Below are 20,147 nucleotides of genomic sequence, written 5' to 3' on the forward strand. Positions count from 1 at the left end.
AAACGTGGATGCATATGCAAAAGTGCAATATATTTATCCGTACAGTAATCTATTTATTTATATATGCACCTTATTGCTCTTTTATCCTGCACTACCATGAGCTAATGCAACGAAATTTCGTTCTTATCTGTACTGCAAAGTTCAAATTTGAATGACAATAAAAGAAAGTCGAAGTCGAAGTTAGCCTATTCCCCTGAGTCCGGTGCTACATCCTGTCTTTTGACATTGCTCGTGTCAAAGTGTCACCAGTGTGAAGATGTGTCATTGGTGAGGCAGGGGTTGGATATGAAGTCCATCAAAAAGTTGTTCTGCCAAAAGTTGGCCAACATGATTTTAGCAGCGAGGATACACTAACGCCAAGATTAGCCACCTATGTTGTTGTTAGCAGTGATCACCCTTAACCTGATAATGGAAGTCCCGCTAGGTGAATATTTTTATCGATCACCACAACATAATAAATACAAATAAGACAAATACTCCACTGCACTGTAATACATGTAACTCATCAATAACATTTAACACTTAATTTAAGCCAAAAACATGTAGAATATGTTTGTTTTTGAAAGAAATCCGCAATGTAGCTAAGCCGCGATATTTGAGACACGATGTAGCGAGGGACGACTGTACCATATTTGTTGGTACCTCCACTTACTGTCGCAATTTAGCATTGAATATGTTGTCTTTATATATGTGTGTACAGTGATTTCATATAGTATTTACAGCAGGTGTGTCAAACTCATTTTAAAATCTACTCCCAAGTGGGCCGGACTGTTAAAATCACGGCACGAAAACTTCAAAATAAAGACAACTTCAGATTGTTTTCTTTGTTCAAAAATAGAACAAGCACATTCTGAAAATGTAAAAATCATAATGTTGTTGGAGGATTTTTTACACTTACATGTTGCGGTTATTAGTATTCTATCTTTATTTGTCATTATTTATACTTTCTGAATAAATGATGGGATAATGTTCATCAGTCAACTAATTGGTGTTCATTTTCAATCTATCACGATAAAAAAAAATAGCAAAATCCAATTACAGGATGTTATTTATGTAGTTTGCTCATTTTCCTCAACTGGTGCACTAACATCATGTGGTTTATTTATTTTTTTACATATGTAGCATCATCTACAAAGATACAAAGAATTGCTATTATGACATCTAGTGGACACATTTAGAACAGCAGTCTCTTTTATTCAAAAATGTCGGCTAATTTTTTTACTTAGCAAAATCATCCCGCAGGCCGGGTAAAACCTGTTCGATGGACACCACTGGTTTACAGTATACAATTAAGGGGGGTGCACTTTAGTCCTCAGATGGCAGTAGAGTGTCAAATATCTTAAAATGGGTTGTGTGGCAATTACAACTTCAACCACAGCTTCAGTGGCTTCGTAGAGTGGCACTTTCTAGCATTTTCAGCAAACTGCATTGCAAAATGATACAACCAGTGGTATTCGTACACGTGTATGATGCTACCAGTAAATAACAATGTAGGTGGTAAATAAAAATGAATAGATGGATAGTTGTGTAAGTGTTAACGATGTTAGTTGTTGAAATGTGTCTACAAAAAAAAAACCTGTAATAGATTCAGTCAATTAAATCATGCCCACTTCCCTGGCTTTATTTCCACAGGTGAAATGTGTTTTAGCAGAGGGATGCCACTAGCAGAAGCTAATCATCTCTGGTTTTCAGTGAGCAATGAAAAGGCCAGAGGGTCCCTGGCTGCCAGTCAGAGGGCACGCTCATTGCATACCAGTGCAAAAGGTCTACATTGCAGCTTGCCACATCAGTTAATACAGAGATATGTACCCAAAGACCTCCATTTGGCAAAAAACAAAAACAAACAAACATACCTGTGGGACATTGGCACCTGTAGTGTCCAACCGAGTCAAAGCATGTGCCATTGTGCCGGCAGGGGTTGGAGTGACACTCGTTGATCTCCGTCTGGCACTGAGCTCCTGGCAATAGACAATTCATAATATGCAGTCAGTGTTTACAAAAGATGGGGAAATACATTTAATATGCAAATACACATATTTTTTTCCAACATCACGTCTTTATCTTTCTATGCATCGTGCTCTTTTTAATTCCAAAAGCATTTTCATTTCCATTTTTAAAAATACGCACCATTTTTACTGCTAAAAACACCTCATTGAACAAGGATATTGAATATTTTCCAATGTATCCCTCTTTTTTCTTCTTGTGTCCTATGTCGGCAAAATTAGGGCTGATCTAAAATCAAAGACACATTCTGGCACTCGCCAGGATGCGCCAAACAACATTTAAACTCATATTAATATACGTGAATTAGTTATTAGTAGGGCTTCCATGAATAAAGAATTAACTTGTGTGATTAAACAACAAAAAATATTGCTTTAATCACGCATCAACGCAAACTAAATACGCAATTTATTTTGACCACACATGCTCTTTTAACTTATCCGCGGATGGTTATTGGAAAAGTGGCGCGGGTTGTTGTTATACAGTCAGTGAGGAGACTGACTTTTGTGCTCAAATTTCACTCTAAATTAAGCTATGACTGAACTTTAGATAACTGTTAGAAGTAACAGAGATGCTACCTCAATAGAAGCATTTAAAGGCCTACTGAAACCCACTACTACCGACCACGCAGTCTGATAGTTTATATATCAATGATGAAATTTTAACATTGCAACACATGCCAATACGGCCGGGTTAACTTATAAAGTGACATTTAAAACTTCCCGGGAAATATCCGGCTGAAACGTCGCGGTATGATGACGTATGCGCGTGACGAAGTCAGAGTAACGGAAGTTATGGTACCCCGTAGAATCCTATACAAAAAGCTCTGTTTTCATTTCATAATTCCACAGTATTCTGGACATCTTTTGCAATTTTTTTAATGAACAATGAAGGCTGCAAAGAAGACAGTTGTAGGTGGGATCGGTGTATTAGCAGCGGACTACAGCAACACAACCAGGAGGACTTTGTTGGAGCGCTAGCCACGCTAGCCGCGCTAGCTGCGCTAGCCGCGCTAGCCGCCGACCTCACCTTGACTTCCTACGTCTCCGGGCCGCCAAACGCATTGGGTGAAGTCCTTCGTCCTTCTGCCGATCGCTGGAACGCAGGTGAGCACGGGTGTTGATGAGTAGATGAGGGCTGGCTGGCGTAGGTGGAGAGCTAATGTTTTTAGCATAGCTCTGTGAGGTCCCGTTGCTAAGTTGCTAAGTTAGCTTCAATGGCGTCGTTAGCACAGCATTGTTAACCTTCGCCAGCCTGGAAAGCATTAACCGTGTATTTACATGTCCACGGTTTAATAGTATTGTTGATTTTCTATCTATCATTCCAGTCAGGGGTTTATTTTTTTGTTTCTATATGCAGCTAAAGCACAATGCTATCACGTTAGCTCATAGCTAAAGCATTTCACCGATGTATTGTCGTGGAGATAAAAGGCACTGAATGTCCATTTCGCGTTCTCGACTCTCATTTTCAAGAGGATACAGTATCCGAGGTGGTTTAAAATACAAATCCGTGATCCACAATACAAAAAGGAGAGTGTGGAATCCAATGAGCCAGCTTGTACCTAAGTTACGGTCAGAGCGAAAAAAGATACGTCCATCACTGTCTCGCAAGTCCTTCACTGTAACGTTCCTCATCTACGAATCTTTCATCCTCGCTCAAATTAATGGGGTAATCATCACTTTCTTGGTCCGAATCTCTCTCGCTCCATTGTAAACAATGGGGAGTTGTGAGGAATACTAGCTCCTGTGACGTCACGCTACTTCCGGTACAGGCAAGGCTTTTTTTTATCAGCGAGCAAAAGTTGCGAACTTTATCGTCAATTTTCTCTACTAAATCCTTTCAGCAAAAATATGGCAATATCGCGAAATGATCAAGTATGACACATAGAATGGATCTGCTATTCCCGTTTAAATAAAAAAAAATCATTTCAGTAGGCCTTTAAGTCCCATCTTAAAACTCATTTGTATACGCCAGCCTTTAAATAGACCCCACTTTTAGACCAGTTGATCTGCCGTCTCTTTTCTGCTCTGCCCCCCTCTCCTGCGTGGAGAGGTTATTAAGTGACCACAGATGAGCTGCTAGCTGTTCAAAGTCGGGACCCGGGGTGGAGCACTCATCTCTGCATCAGTTGGTGACGTCTCTGCGCTGCTGACTTGACTCCACTCAAGATGATCTCCTGCTGGCCCCACTATAGACTGGACTCTCACACTATTAACTAGATCCACTCGACGTCCATTGCACCGGTCACCCAGGGGCAGGGTCCCCACATCTGCGGTCCCTTCCAAAGTTCCTCATTGTATCCCATTTGGTTGAGTTTTTCCTTGCCCTGATGTGGGATCTGAGCCGAGGATGTCGTTGTGGCTTGTGCAGCCCTTTGAGACACTTGCGATTAAGGGCTATAAAAATAAACTTTGATTGATTGATTGATTGGCATGTTGTGCATTTAAGTCAGGGGTGTCCAAAGTGCGGCCCGGGGGCCATTTGCGGCCCGCAGCTAATTGTTTAGCGGCCTGCCACACATTCTGGAAATGCCATTGCAAAAACCAAAAAAACATTAAAAAAGTGGAATGAGGTGAAATCTTACAAGAAAACGTTGCAATGTTGACACAAAGCTGCCATGCAGGCTGTTTTTTTTTATTTTGTCTATCTTTATTTTCCTTTTTTTGCCATTGCTCAAAAGAAAAAAAAAAGAAAAAAAATCAATAATAATGAATTATTGACATCTTCAAGGCTCCAATTACTTCAAATATTTCACATTAAAATGATAATAGTAAAATAATAGTTCAAACGTAAAAATCGACAGATATACTTTATCTGAAGTTGATCTCGTAACTTAAGTGTTGAAAGTAAAACAAATAATAATAAAAATGTATCACTTTATGAGTGGGGTACCTTTTGGATCCCAAAGATATTTAGTGGGATTTTATTTATCTTTTCACTGTGATTAATCAAAAATAATAATGAAAATAAAATCAATGGTGTCATGCATTATTGATCTTTTCAGGGCTCCAATTACTTCACATCAAACATTGCTTTCTGAATGTTTTGGGCGGTGGGGGAAATACTGCATATTTCAGTTTTACTATAAAAAACAAAGTTGTCTTTGACAGAAAAGGCATATATAATAATAGGCAATAATAATTTGACTTGTTTTTAACATTTTAATGACTGAGACCCTTTACGGGCCCCAGGATCCCTAATTGTTAAAAAAAAAAAAAAATCTATATATTTTGTTATGGTTTGAAAATGAAAAATATCAAAATGGCCACGCATGCTTTAATTTTTCCGTGTGCGGCCCTCGGTGGAAAAAGTTTGGACACCCCTAATTTAAGTAAAACATGTTCCAAAAATGTTCTTGGGTGACATTCTGACAATAAAATAGTTAAAATAAAAAAAAAGTGTTAAAATAAAAGTTAAAATAAAATAAAAGTGTTATAGGCACCATTTGGAAATACAAACTTTTACAAAATCTTTCTATGTAACTGTATTATTTCACAATGTACCAGTAGCGGGCCGTGCATTTCCCACCTAGGCCTTCAGTGATGTCCGACTTCAATGATTACCTCTCAAAATACCATCATCTGTGACCATTGCTGGAGAAATACTATAGAGAAAAACGGGTTATTATCTGGCGCATTTAAGAATCAATAAACCCACATCAGCAATTAAAACATATCTTATGTGGTACATTTTAAACGAATGCAGCTGAGATAGGCTCCAGCACCCCTCGTGACCCCAAAAAGGGACAAACGGTAGAAAATGAATGGATGGATGGATTTTAAACGTGAAAAAATAAATAAATAAATCATTTGAACTCACAATTTGGAGCCACCCATTCAATGCCGTATAAGCCAGTGGTACCGCTCGTTGTCGGTTGATTCGAGTGGAAGTGGCAGGCGTTTCCCCATTTCATCGCTGACGTCATCTCACAAGATGTCGTTTCTCTTTAAATATCCTTCTTGAAAATGGCCTTGCAAATACTGTAGATATCTGCCACCTAATCAACGTTTTGTTCTCCTTCTATGTGGGTTAAAAAAGTGAGGACCGCTGATTTCTCCGCTGGCCGGGTATGGCTACGGTGCAACACTTCTTGCTTTAATCAATTTTAAACTCGTTTTATTTGTTTTTAAATGTCTAAACAACCTCGCGCCAACATATCTCCCCGACCTCCTTCAGCCTTACTGCCCCACCCGATCCCTAAGATCAGCCGATCAGCTGCTACTGACGGTCCCTGACACAAGGCTGAAGCTTAGAGGTGACAGAGCTTTCGCCGCTGCTGCTCCCAAGCTCTGGAACGACCTACCTCTTAGTGTTAGACAAGCCTCCTCTCTTCCTGTTTTTAAATCTCTCTTAAAAATGTACTTTTATTCCATGGCTTTTAACACTAAGTGATATCCATCCTGCAATGGCGCCCCATAATACACCTGCTCTGAACCTGTTTTTATGTTTTATTTATTTATTTTTTATCGTGTTCTGTTTGTGTTGTGTTGTGTTTGCTCGGTTCTCGTACTATCTTTTAACCTGCCCATTGTACAGCACTTTGGCTACGCCTGTGGTAAATGTTAAATGTGCTTTATAAATAAAGTTGATTTGATTCGATTTGATTTAGTAAATTGCAACTTGTGATTGGATACTCACGTTGGAACGACAAGTGAGTGAATCACAGTCTCGTTAACATCAGGCTACCTAGATAGGCTACTGTCAACAACTTGTGATCTGATTGGCTATCGCAACTGTCTATCAACTCTATGTTCCCGTTCACTTACAGTGCACAGACCAAAAACTCTAACCCAAAAACTACAGCACTGAAAGAAGCATAATATGACATGAAGAGACAATGGATACTTTTATATATTTAGGGTAAGTAAATAAAAAAATACTTTCCTCTTTAATTATGGTCATGATTTCTGGTTATGTTAGGCCAGCAGAGAAGGCCCACCGCTGCAATGTACAAATACTTATCTGCGGTTTATGGTCCGGTGCGGCTAATATATGAACATCTTTTTTGTGCTTATAGTCCGGAAAATACAGTAGTTATTATTTAACATTTTGCATTTTGTCTAAATGGCTATGTACCTATTACATAGTAGACTAACGCCTGTCAACGGTGTTGCTGCAGCTCAGAGAGGGTTGTTAGCCTTATATGGACACAGCCGATGAGGTGGGGTTGCAGGTTGCTTGATGGATTTTATTTTTTATTTTTTTGTGCGCAGCTAATTTTCAGGAATAGTCGTGTTCCATGGCTCTGTTAGCGGGGTGGAGGGATTTTCCAATGCAGGCTATTATTTCAAAATGTCCCCTCATCAATAACAGAGGTTGCAAAGAAAGTCGTGCCTTGACAGACGTGCCTTCATGCAGCAGAAGAACTGCAATGATTGATATCATCAGCCCCGTAGATGATACAGCTCATTATATACAGACTGTGTCATGCTTGGCTGTAGCTTACGTTAGAAATAATAATTTGTAACGCTTATGTATGTAATTTCTGACTAAATATATCTGGTAAGTGATAATGTTGCCCTTTTAACATGCATGAGCCAATGTACTTAAATTGCAAAAAAACGATTAGTATGCTGGCTGAGTAGTTTGCTCATCACAGATATCATAAAATGAGTTCTGATGCTGCTGTGTTGTTGTAAAGATAATTATTTTGGATGTCCCTATCAACATTTTTGGCCTCCGATCCTGATCACATTTTTTGGCCTCATATCCGACCCGATTTCGAGTCCTGATCTGATACTTTGGCATTACATTAAGTAACTTAAGTTACCTTAATAACTACAACAGTACTAACTAGATGAGGCAATTCCTGAAGGAATTGCGTGTGAATGCTGAGGTTGAACTGAAATCTATCTAATATTATGTTGGATCCACTATGGACTGGACTCTCACACAATTATGTTAGATCCACTATGGACTGGACTCTCACACTATTATGTTAGATCCACTATGGACTGGACTCTCACACTATTATGTTAGATCCACTATGGACTGAACTCTCACACTATTATGCTAGATCCACTATGGACTGGACTCTCACACTATTATGTTAGATCCACTATGGACTGGACTCTCACAATATTATGCTAGATCCACTATGGACTGGACTCTCACACTATTATGTTAGATCCACTGTGGACTGGAGTCTCACACTATTATGTTAGATCTACTATGGACTGAACTCTCACACTATTATGCTAGATCCACTATGGACTGGACTCTCACACTATTATGTTAGATCCATTATGGACTGGACTCTCACACTATTATGTTAGATCCACTATGGACTGGACTCTCACAATAGTATGCTAGATCCACTATGGACTGGACTCTCACACTATTATGTTAGATCCACTATGGACTGGACTCTCACACTATTATGTTAGATCCACTATGGACTTGACTCACACTATTATGCTACATCCACTATGGACTGGACTCTCACGCTATTATGTTAGATCCACTATGGACTGGACTCTCACACTATTATGTTAGATCCACTATGGACTGGACTCTCACACTATTATGTTAGATCCACTATGGACTGAACTCTCACACTAGTATGCTAGATCCACTATGGACTGGACTCTCACACTATTATGTTAGATCCACTATGGACTGGACTCTCACACTATTATGTTAGATCAACTATGGACTGGACTCTCACAATATTATGCTAGATCCACTATGGACTGGACTCTCACACTATTATGTTAGATCCACTGTGGACTGGACTCTCACACTATTATGTTAGATCTACTATGGACTGGACTCTCACACTATTATGTTAGATCCATTATGGACTGGACTCTCACACTATTATGTTAGATCCACTATGGACTGGACTCTCACAATATTATGCTAGATCCACTATGGACTGGACTCTCACACTATTATGTTAGATCCACTATGGACTGGAGTCTCACACTATTATGTTAGATCCACTATGGACTTGAATCACACTATTATGCTAGATCCACTATGGACTGGACTCTCACGCTATTATGTTAGATCCACTATGGACTGGACTCTCACACTATTATGTTAGATCCACTATGGACTGGACTCTCACACTATTATGTTAGATCCACTATGGACTGGACTTTCACACTATTATGTTAGATCCACTATGGACTGAACTCTCACACTAGTATGCTAGATCCACTATGGACTGGACTCTCACACTATTATGTTAGATCCACTGTGGACTGGACTCTCACACTATTATGTTAGATCTACTATGGACTGGACTCTCACTATATTATGCTAGATCCACTATGGACTGGACTCTCACACTATTATGTTAGATCCACTGTGGACTGGACTCTCACACTATTATGTTAGATCTACTATGGACTGGACTCTCACACTATTATGTTAGATCCATTATGGACTGGACTCTCACACTATTATGTTAGATGCACTATGGACTGGACTCTCACAATATTATGCTAGATCCACTATGGACTGGACTCTCACACTATTATGTTAGATCCACTATGGACTGGAGTCCCACACTATTATGTTAGATCCACTATGGACTTGAATCACACTATTATGCTAGATCCACTATGGACTGGACTCTCACGCTATTATGTTAGATCCACTATGGACTGGACTCTCACACTATTATGTTAGATCCACTATGGACTGGACTCTCACACTATTATGTTAGATCCACTATGGACTGGACTCTCACACTATTATGTTAGATCCACTATGGACTGAACTCTCACACTAGTATGCTAGATCCACTATGGACTGGACTCTCACACTATTATGTTAGATCCACTATGGACTGGACTCTCACACTATTATGTTAGATCTACTATGGACTGGACTCTCACACTATTATGTTAGATCCACTATGGACTGAACTCTCACACTATTATGCTAGATCCACTATGGACTGGACTCTCACACTATCATGTTAGATCCACTGTGGACTGGAGTCTCACACTATTATGTTAGATCCACTATGGACTTGAATCTCACTATTATGTTAGATCACTATGGACTGGACTCTCACACTATTATGTTAGATCCACTATGGACTGGAGTATCACACTGTTATGTTAGATCCACTATGGACTGGACTCTCACAATATTATGTTAGATCCACCATGGACTGGAGTCTCACACTGTTATGTTAGATCCATTATGGACTTGAATCTCACATTATTATGTTAGATCCACTATGGACTGGACTCTCACACTGTTATGTTAGATCCACTATGGACTGGACTCTCACATTATTATGCTATATCCACTGGACGTCCATTGCACCGGTCACCCAGGGGGGTCCCCACAGCTGCGGTCCCCTCCAAGGTTTCTCATTGTCATCCCATTGGGTTGAGTTTTTTCTTGCCCTGATGTGGGATCTGAGCCGAGGATGTCGTTGTGGCTTGTACAGCCCTTTGAGACACTCGTGATTTAGGGCTATATAAGTAAACATTGATTGATTGATTGATGGTATCTTATAGCTGCTTTGAATTCCATGGATGATCATACTGTACACGCTAGCTGCTGTTGTAGTGTGGACAATAAATGGAAAATGAAACCTCAATGCTGGGGCCTGTGCGATACACCCAGAGTTACGATCAATGAAAGACTACAATGGGGTTTCAAGGCAATGCTCGAAATTAAATTGGCCTTTTTACGCGGCATGGCTCGAGATTCAAGAACCAGAAAATGATGAATTCTATCAGCTACTAAGACCTGGCATTATGCAAGAGACAATTTTCTATTACTGGAGTGGTAACAGATTTCAGCAGTGAGAAAGAAGTGGGAAACCGTGTGCATGTAGCGCTATGTAAGGGCTTATCTGACAGACAGGTGAGTGTGTTAGGGCTTAACACCAGATTGGGGGAAATCCACTGCAGTGCTACACTGTAGCTAAACATTTTTTTGGATATATTCAATGTTTGTTTTAGCAATAGAGCAAGAAGAGAAGAGCAACGTTCTGGCACAACCACAACCTCTGCAGTATAGAGAATACTCCTACACCAGCCCTATCTACATTGTCCTTCACTGTCTGTTTTGCTTTGATATCACCTTTCACAGTGAAGGAAACAGAAGAAAATATAAGATGGCAGCATACTGAACAGCGTTGGAGAAACACGGGAGATATAAATGAATCCTGATACATCATCAGAATGCACCATTGAAGATGTGCAACATGACAAATGAGTTCATCCGAGCACTACATATTTCTTCAAGTAGTTTGTCATGATCTGCTTTTTCGTGCAATATTCTGCATAATGGATAATGACAGCAAGGCTATAAGCTAATGGATGAGATATTTTGGACCACAGCATGCTATTTCTAAAATAAAATATTAAACTCGCTATAATATCAAAATGATAAACAGCATTATCATAACTGTGGGTGAGTTTCTGTTTTTAGAACAGTTATTGTCCCCCACTTTAACATGTTCTTAGCTGGTAGCTAATTAAGAAGCAGTTTACCAAACTGTTTGGAATAAATGTAATCAGCAGCAGGTCTTGCGGTAAATAAAAGGGGAACCTTTAAGGTCAAAGGCCTTTAAACTTGCATGTTTTGGCGTTCAGGTGCTTGACACTTCTTGACTCAGTGTTTGAAAAAAAATGACCAACACCAGAGGGTTTAACCCGGGGGTCAGCAACCAGCGGCTCTCGAGACACATGCGGCTCTTTAGTGTCACCCTAGTGGCTCCCTGGAGCATTAAAAAAGGATTGAAAATGGAAAAAGATGGTGGCAAAATAATTTTTTGTTTCGTATGTTTTTTGTTTGAGGACAAACATGACACAAACCTTCCCAATTGTTAGTCAGCCCACTGTTTAATATGTTTGTGTGTATGCTTCACTGATGAGAGTATTTGGTGAACATCGTTTTGTCCTACTAATTTTGGCGGTTCTTGAACTCACTCTCGCAACAGTTTGTTTACATGTAAAATCTTTCACTCCTTCCTTGTGTGAACACACACAGGACACTTATTAATTATTACGGTTATAATTCACTGCGTTCTAGCCCATGTTTACTTGCATAGGTGCATAGGTGCTTTTACTTTGAAGTGTTGAGACACACCTCTGTGGTGCTGACGTAATTACCTGTGCGACAGTTTTTTTGTTGTTGTTGTGTTGTTCTCTCTGAAAATAAACGGAGTGTTACTTGGCTCTCCAAAGAGGAATAAATCTCCGTCGTTTCTCTGCCTACACTCCTACACTTGTCTCATTTTGTTCACCAACAGTTTTATGCTGTGCGTGAATGCACACAGGTGCGCTTTGTTGATGTTATTGACTTGTTGGAGTGCTAATCAGGCTATTTAGGCTAGTTGTATGTACATATCACATCATTATGCCTCATTTGTAGGTGTATTTGAGCTCATTTAATATCCTTTACTTTTATTCTCTTTGTATATAATTTGGTCCTGCATGTCTCATGACACATTATCTATATGTAATTTTGGCTGAATTTCATGTTGTTCCAGACCACAGCAAACATTACCTAGTGCCAAAGATTGTAATACATCTATTAAAAGAAGACAGCCTGCCATTTCCTTTAACTTGGACACACATCTATACCTTTGGCCATTAAAAGCCAGTCATTTCCAGGAGTTCTCACCTTCTGAGTAGCCTCTGATTTACTAATGGTTTCTAATGTGGTAAAAATGTCTAGAATAAATATTAAATTTCTAAATTTCTGTCAATAAAGATTTGCTTCAGCCTGCAACACTTAGTCATTTTTATAGTAGGCTATTATAGCTAATATAGACACATCATGTGTTGCCTTTATCATAAGACTTATATACAGCTTTTCATTTTTTGCGGCTCCAGACAGATTTGTTTTTTGTATTTTTGATCCAATATGGCTCTTTCAACGTTTTGGGTTGCCGACCCCTGGTTTAGCGAAGAACATGAAAAGAGACCGAATTAGGATTCAAGGCAGTAAGGCTAAATGCTTACGTACAGGTAAGCTAGATGTAATATAATTAATAAAATATAATTAATTTTGCAGTGCAGAAAATGATATCAGCACATGTAAAACACAAACTTAAACATGTTGTGCTGATGAATACAATGTACAATTATTACAAAAAGTTTTTTTAAAAGTTGTATCTTAAATAAAAAAATGCATGTTGATTGAACGTCATTGTGGAGGGGGGCGTGGTCTGCGGGCCTGCCGTGGAGCGGGGTGTGTATGGACCGGCCTCGAAGTCAGCGGCAGGTGAGTAGATTGTCCAGCTGGGGCTTGATATATAATCACCTGCCGCCCTCATTAGCAGCAGCCGTGACAAGAGACGTTGTTGGAATTGGAGCCAGAGAGAGACACACGCCCAGAGACAAACATATATTGCTGGTAAGCAAGCCACCCCCAGGTGTTTATGAAAAATAAAAGACTTGATTCAAACTGTATACCAGGCTCCCGAATATATGTATATATATATATATATATATATATATATATATATATATATATATATATATATATATATATATATATATATATATATATATATATATATATATATATATATATATGCTGAGAATAAGAATTGGATGATATTTATTAAATTAAAGAAAAAAAGCATCAACAATTTGCCCAGTGCATGCAGCAGACTTGGCAAAGCATTTTGAGCGTATCACTTTGCTCGCGTGCATCCTATTGAAGAAGAATGAGTCGATTAACACCAGCCTAGGATGTTAAATAATACATAAGTGGCATTTAACCATGAACATATGGAGAAGCTGCTGAGGGTATAATTTATGAAGAAGCAGCCTGGAAGGAGATACCATAAAAGTCCACTCTCTAAGGTGAATGCTGTATGTTTTTCATACATTACTTTAATAAAATACAGAAGTTTTTTTAGTACATTTTATTATAATGATTTCTAAAATGTGTTACATGTTCGACTTTTGCAACGTATTGATTACAATTTATTTCAATGGCAAACGTTGACTTGAGATACAAGTGTTTTAAGTTAAGAGCTCCGTCATAGAACCAATCAAGCTCGTAAATTGAGGTACTACTGTACTCCTTTTTGCCTCCTCGATTGTTCTGTCTAGAGTCACGGGTTACATCGTCACGTTATTAAAGTTTTTTGTTATATTTCCAATATCTCTTATTGGAAAAATATAAATTGGAGCAATTTAGAGATTAGACAGCACGTTATCAGCAAAGCAAAATATAGAAAAAAAATGTTCCTATTGAAGTGTATGTTGTAGCAAAAATGATTTCTCTAACAATACCTCAAACATCTCAATCCCTATATGTAGCTGTGTTTGTCCCTTTCCTTGAAGAGGGTCAAAGGTCACTGACAGAACAGACCTTGAGCAGACATCAGGTCTTTCTTTGGAGATACTTAATCACTGATGTTGCAAAGATGACAGCGGAATCCAGAACCTCGGCAGCCCCGCTGACCTGACTGTAATCAATTTACAGTACTACGGGTCACGGACACTTCCTAAATAGGTGGATGTGTCCTCCACATGTTTCATCACAACTTTTAGCTGGAGAAAAGTCACGTCAAATGACTGCCGATGAACACAAGTCTTTGTTAGGCTTCTTTATCATAATAACAACACTTACTGTATTTCTCCAAATAAATATATTTTAATAATCATTTTTTTATGCCAATATTAGTTATTTCTGTAGGGCACGATATTCAATGGCTTCAAAAGAGCAGTGACTAGTTTGCCCAAAATTCCATGTATTTATTGTGTGAATGCTCCAAAGCATTCACACATATAGTTTTCTACACCAAAATTCATCTATTTATTATTACTCATTCAACTTATTAGTATTCTTCTACAGATTTTGGTGCACATTTTTCATCCAATTCAAACCGTTCCAACTTCAAACTGTTCAGCCTAATCGGGAATCGCTGGCTTTCCCTTGACAAATTCCAAATATTCTCAGATTTTCCAGAATTCCAGGTTACTACTTCAACATTTCTCGACCGATTTGAAAAATTTCAACACCAACCATTTATGCACCATTCATTAATTTAGCATTTTCAAAAAAAATCCCGCTTTTCCCAAAATTCCCAAATTTCCAGGAAGTTCCCATTGAAATTAATGGGACATAAATCCAAGTTTCACAATTCCCACATTTTTCAACCTATTCAAACTAGAGATGTCCGATAATGGCTTTTTGCCGAAATCCGATATTCCGATATTGTCCAGCTCTTAATTACCGATTCCGATATCAACCGATACCGATATATACAGTCATGGAATTAACACATTATTATGCCTAATTTTGTTGTGATGCCCCGCTGGGTGCATTAAACAATGTAACAAGGTTTTCCAAAATAAATCAACTCAAGTTATGGAAAAAGGGTAGGTCAGGTCGGGTTAATACCGCCACGGGTAAGATGTACCCCCCGTGCTACCTGCCGCATTCGGGCAGATGGATCTCGTAAGCCTTGGATGGCAACCTGTCTAGGAGAAGGTCACTCTGAACTAAAACCGGGACTGCGAGGAGTTGCGCCCCACAGTTCGCTATTAGCATAGTAAAGCCAACCATGGAGTACAAACTCATCCCAAAGCCTATACTTCCAGCGGTGGGAGTCCGCAGGAACATCGCAGCGGACGGTGGTGCTGGTCCTCCTCCTGGAGGACACCATGACGACAGGACCTCAAACCCTGGGATTGTCCCAGGGAGGGTCCTGTCCGAACACAGCACCCCGTCCAATGCACTCATGCGCTGCAGGAGACCATTTGTTATGGGAACCTTCAATGCATGCACAGCGAGAGAAGAAGCGAGATTGATAGAACTTGCACACTGTGCAGAGGAACGGGGAGTGGAGATCTTGGGGGTCCAAGAACACAGGAGAGTGCACACTGATGACCCCATCCTGTACTGCAGAGTGGAGAGATGCACGTTCATTTCTGCATCTGCGTGGAGGAACGAGGCCCAGGCCACAACAGGCGGTGTAGGGTTAATGCTGGGCCCACGGGCACGTAAGGCTCTCCGTCGGGTTTACCACCACACCGACAGGATTCTGAGCGCAGAGTTCTCGGGCAACCCAGTAACAACAGTCATAGTCGTGTACTCAACCACCAACGTGGCACCATCTGACGTGGTGGAGAACTTCTTTGAGGACCTTGCGTCCAAGCGCACAACTTCCTGGCAATCTTTGGGGACTTCAATGCAAGGCTTGGACCAGAGGACGCACCCTTCCCTTACCACGACTCTACCAACCGCAATGGCACCTACCTCACTGCCTTCCTCATGGAACACGAGCTACTGGCGGCGAATACCATCTTCCGGAAGAGAACAGGAAAGAGGTGGACCTTCCGAGACCGAGCCTCAGGAACACTACGGCAGCTAGATTACATCCTAGTGAGGAAGAAATGGAGGAACTCCATCCTGAATGCTGAGCCATACAGCACTTTTAGTTCTGTGGGCTCAGACCACCGTGTGGTCTCAAAGAGAGTTTGCCTGAGCCTCAGGGTCCCCAAACCAAGTCCCAAGATCCGGTATAACTGGAAAGCTTTCTCAAGTGACCCTGGCCTTCAAACCAGATATGCAGAGGAGATGAGGAGACGATTCCAGCAGCTGGACAGGGGAGCGGAGGCCAGTGGAGAATACAGGAGATTTGTCACTGCGAATGAGGAGGCGACCAGGCTGTGCGTGCCCATGATGGAGAGAGTCAGTACCTCCAGACGATCCAAACACACAGAGGTCGTAGCAGCACAAGGGATGGTGGAGGAAGCCCGCCTCAACTTTGAGCGGGAACCAACTGTGGAGAGGCAAGGCGAGCTGAATGAAGCCAAACAGTTTCTTTTCAGATGCTATGATACCATCAAAGGGGAAGAACTGATGGAGAGAGTGCGGAGGGTGCAGGCGGCGCAAGGTGAACAACAGTATGGGGAGGACTCGAGGGTCATCAATGAGATGACGGGGCGGAAGAGGACCAAGGAGGGACAGGTGGAGGGACACAGCCCGGAGGAGAGGGTGACAACCTGGTCCAGTCACTTCAAAAGGCTGCTGGGAGAAACAGCAGACGCAGCTGAGGAAGAAGAAATACCATCAGTCCTCCCAAACCTGAACATCAACGATGGTCCCTTCACACTCGGAGAGCTCGCCAGAGCAAAAGCCACAGTAAGAGTGGGAAAAAGCGCTGGCCCGGACGGCATACCCCCAGAGGTCGTGAAGAACTGTGATCTTGATGACATCATTCTAGAGTTCTGCAACCTTGCTCTGCTGCACAATCGGCTGCCTGATATGTGGTCTCTATCAAACATCATACCAGTGTCCAAATCCAGAGACCTCTCGAAGCCAGACAACTACCGAGGCATCAGCCTGACCTGTATCACTGCGAAAGTCTACAACCGCATGATCCTAAACAGGGTCCGGCATGCAATTGACCCTCACCTGAGAGTAAATCAGAACGGCTTTCGAGAAGGATGAACTACAGCCCAGATCTTGGCACTTATTGATTGAGGAGGTGAGGAAGGACAACCTGACTGCAGTCCTATGCTTCATAGACTTCAAAAAGGCATTTGACTTGATACATCGAGGCACGATGGTGAAGATCTTGAAGGCATACAGTATTCCTCCGAACCTACTCCGAGCAATAGAGTCCATGTACGCAGGAACAAGGGCCAGGGTGGTGACCCCAGATGGCAACAGCGAGGAGTTTGACATCCTGGCTGGAGTTATACAAGGGGATACACTAGCCCCCTTCCTCTTCATCATAGTCCTTGATCATGCGCTCAGGAAGGCAATAAATGGGCGAGAGCAGGAACTTGGCTTCACGCTGACACCAAAGAAGTCGAGTCGACAACCGGCAGTGGTCGCCTCCTCACAGACCTTGACTATGCGGATGACATCAGTCTGCTCTCCAACAATGTGGAACAAGCACAAGAACTCCTACACAGGGTAGAGCTAGAGTGCGCCAAGGTTGGCCTTAGGCTAAATGCCAAGAAAACTGAGGTCATGACCTACAATGTTCCACCAGAACATCAACCTCTGATAACAGCAGGAGGCACTGTGCTGAAAGAAGTTGAGGACTTCAAATACCTGGGCGGATGGGTCAACTCAACTGAGCAGGATTTAAAAGTGAGGAAGGCACTTGCATGGAGGGCCCTGAACGGCATGACCAGTGTATGGAGCTCCAACCTCCCCCGCCAAATCAAACTCAGCTTCTTCTACGCGACAGTTGAGTCCGTTCTCCTCTATGGCAGCGAATGCTGGACCCTGAAGCCAACCCTGGAAAGGTCTCTGGATGGTTGCTACACCAGGATGCTGCGTGCAGTGCAGAACATCAACAAGAGTGCGCACGTAACCAACAGAGTCCTCTACAAGGGAATACCAAGGGTGAGCGAGAAGATTGCTGTAAGGAGAATGAGACTAGCAGGGCACTGCCAAAGGCATCAGGAGCTGCCAGCCAGCAAATTGGTACTGTGGGAACCAACACATGGGCATCGGTCAAGAGGAAAGTCCCACACTAACATACGTGGATGTACTCAAGAAGGATGCAGGAGCTCAGAGTACCAAGGAACTGGCCAAATGTATGGAGAATCGGGATGACTGGAAGCAACGATGGAAGGCTCGTCTGAGGACGACCTAGAGAGAGTAGGGGGTAGCGGGCGGGTGTATATTGTAGCGCCCCGGAAGAGTTAGTGCTGCAAGGGGTTCTGGGTATTTATTCTGTTGCGTTTATGTTGTGTTACAGTGCGGATGTTCTCCCGAAATGTGTTTGTCATTCTTGTTTGGTGTAGGTTCACAGTGTGGCGCATATTTGTAACAGTGTTAAAGTTGTTTATACTGTCACCCTCAGTGTGACCTGTATGGCTGTTGATCAAGTATGCCTTGCATTCACTTGTTTGTGTGAAAATACGTAGATATTGAGTGACTGGGCCGGTACGCAAAGGAAGTGCCTTTAAGGTTTATTGGTGCTCAGTACTTCTCCCTACGTCCGTGTACACAGCAGCGTTTTAAAAAGTCATAAATTTAACTTTTTAAAAACCAATACCGATAATTTTGAAACCAATACAAATCATTTTGAAACCGATACCGATAATTTCCGATATTACATATTAAAGCATTTATCGCCGATAATATCGGCAGTCTGATATTATCGGCAGTCTGATATTATCGGACATCCCTAATTCAAACCATTCCAACATTAACACATTCCACTCATCTTGGAAATTTGAACTAACACTTTCCCAAGTTCCAAACCATAATCCGGTTTTCCTGGAAATTCTAACTTTTCAACATTCAAACCATTCCAACATTCAAACCATTTAAACTTTTAAACGATTTCAACATTTAAACCATTTTTACATTCATCCTACATTCTGTCAGCATTTCAGTTCAACTTCACCATTGGAGCATTCACATGCAATTCCTTCAGGAATTGCCTCTTCTATTCAAACCATTCCAACTTCAACATATTCCACCATTCTGGAAATTCAAACTATAATTTTTCCAAGTTAAAAAAAAATTCCAGGATTTTCCAGAATTCCTGCTTTTCCAAAGACCTATTTCCACCCTTCCACGTTTTTCAACGCATTTCAACCGTTCCACCGTCAAAACATTATTCTTAATCAGGAAAAAAAACTAAGTTGTTTTTAGAACTGGAAAAATTCCGGGTTTTCCCGAAATTCCGTAATACCATTTCTCAATTCAACATGTTACTACTTCAACATTTCTCTACCGATTTGAAAAATTTCAACACCAACCATTTCAACTCATTCCAAACCATTAAATCTTTTTTTTTTTTACCATTTTCAAAACATTTCCCGCTTTTCCTGAAATCCCCATTTTTTTTCTGAAATTCCCATTGAAATCATTGGGGCATCTTTCAAAGTTCCACAATTCCTACATTTTTCATCTGATTCAAACTGTTCAACTTCAAAATATTCATCCTGTTCAGAAAGTGTGTGCTCTACTTCAACAATTAAAAAAAAAAATCCCGGATTTCCCATAATTCCTTCTTCTTTTTTTTTTTTTTCATTTTCCCCGTTCAAAATTACTTGTCCAATTTTCAACCCATTCAAACCATTCCACCTTCAACACATTCCACTCATCCTGGACATTCAAGCTAACACTTTCCCAAGTTCCAAACCAAATTCCGGTTTTCCTGGAAATTCTAACTCTTCAACATTCAAACCATTCCAACATTCAAACCATTTCAGCGTTTAAACCATTTC

The 20,147-nt window shown here is 40.9% G+C and overlaps 1 protein-coding gene across 1 annotated transcript in view; it reads right to left on the reverse strand.

Annotated features, from left to right (window-relative positions):
- LOC133657838 (protein eyes shut homolog) overlaps nucleotides 1-20,147 on the reverse strand; it is a 40,605-nt gene that overhangs the window by 7,720 nt on the left and 12,738 nt on the right. The window contains exon 3 of the mRNA XM_062059622.1: nucleotides 1,854-1,958. Coding sequence (XP_061915606.1) covers nucleotides 1,854-1,958 — 105 coding nt within the window. The remainder of the gene's footprint in view (nucleotides 1-1,853; nucleotides 1,959-20,147) is intronic.

The sequence above is a fragment of the Entelurus aequoreus genome, linkage group LG09 (assembly GCF_033978785.1).
Source record: "Entelurus aequoreus isolate RoL-2023_Sb linkage group LG09, RoL_Eaeq_v1.1, whole genome shotgun sequence".
In the NCBI taxonomy this organism is placed as follows: domain Eukaryota; kingdom Metazoa; phylum Chordata; class Actinopteri; order Syngnathiformes; family Syngnathidae; genus Entelurus; species Entelurus aequoreus.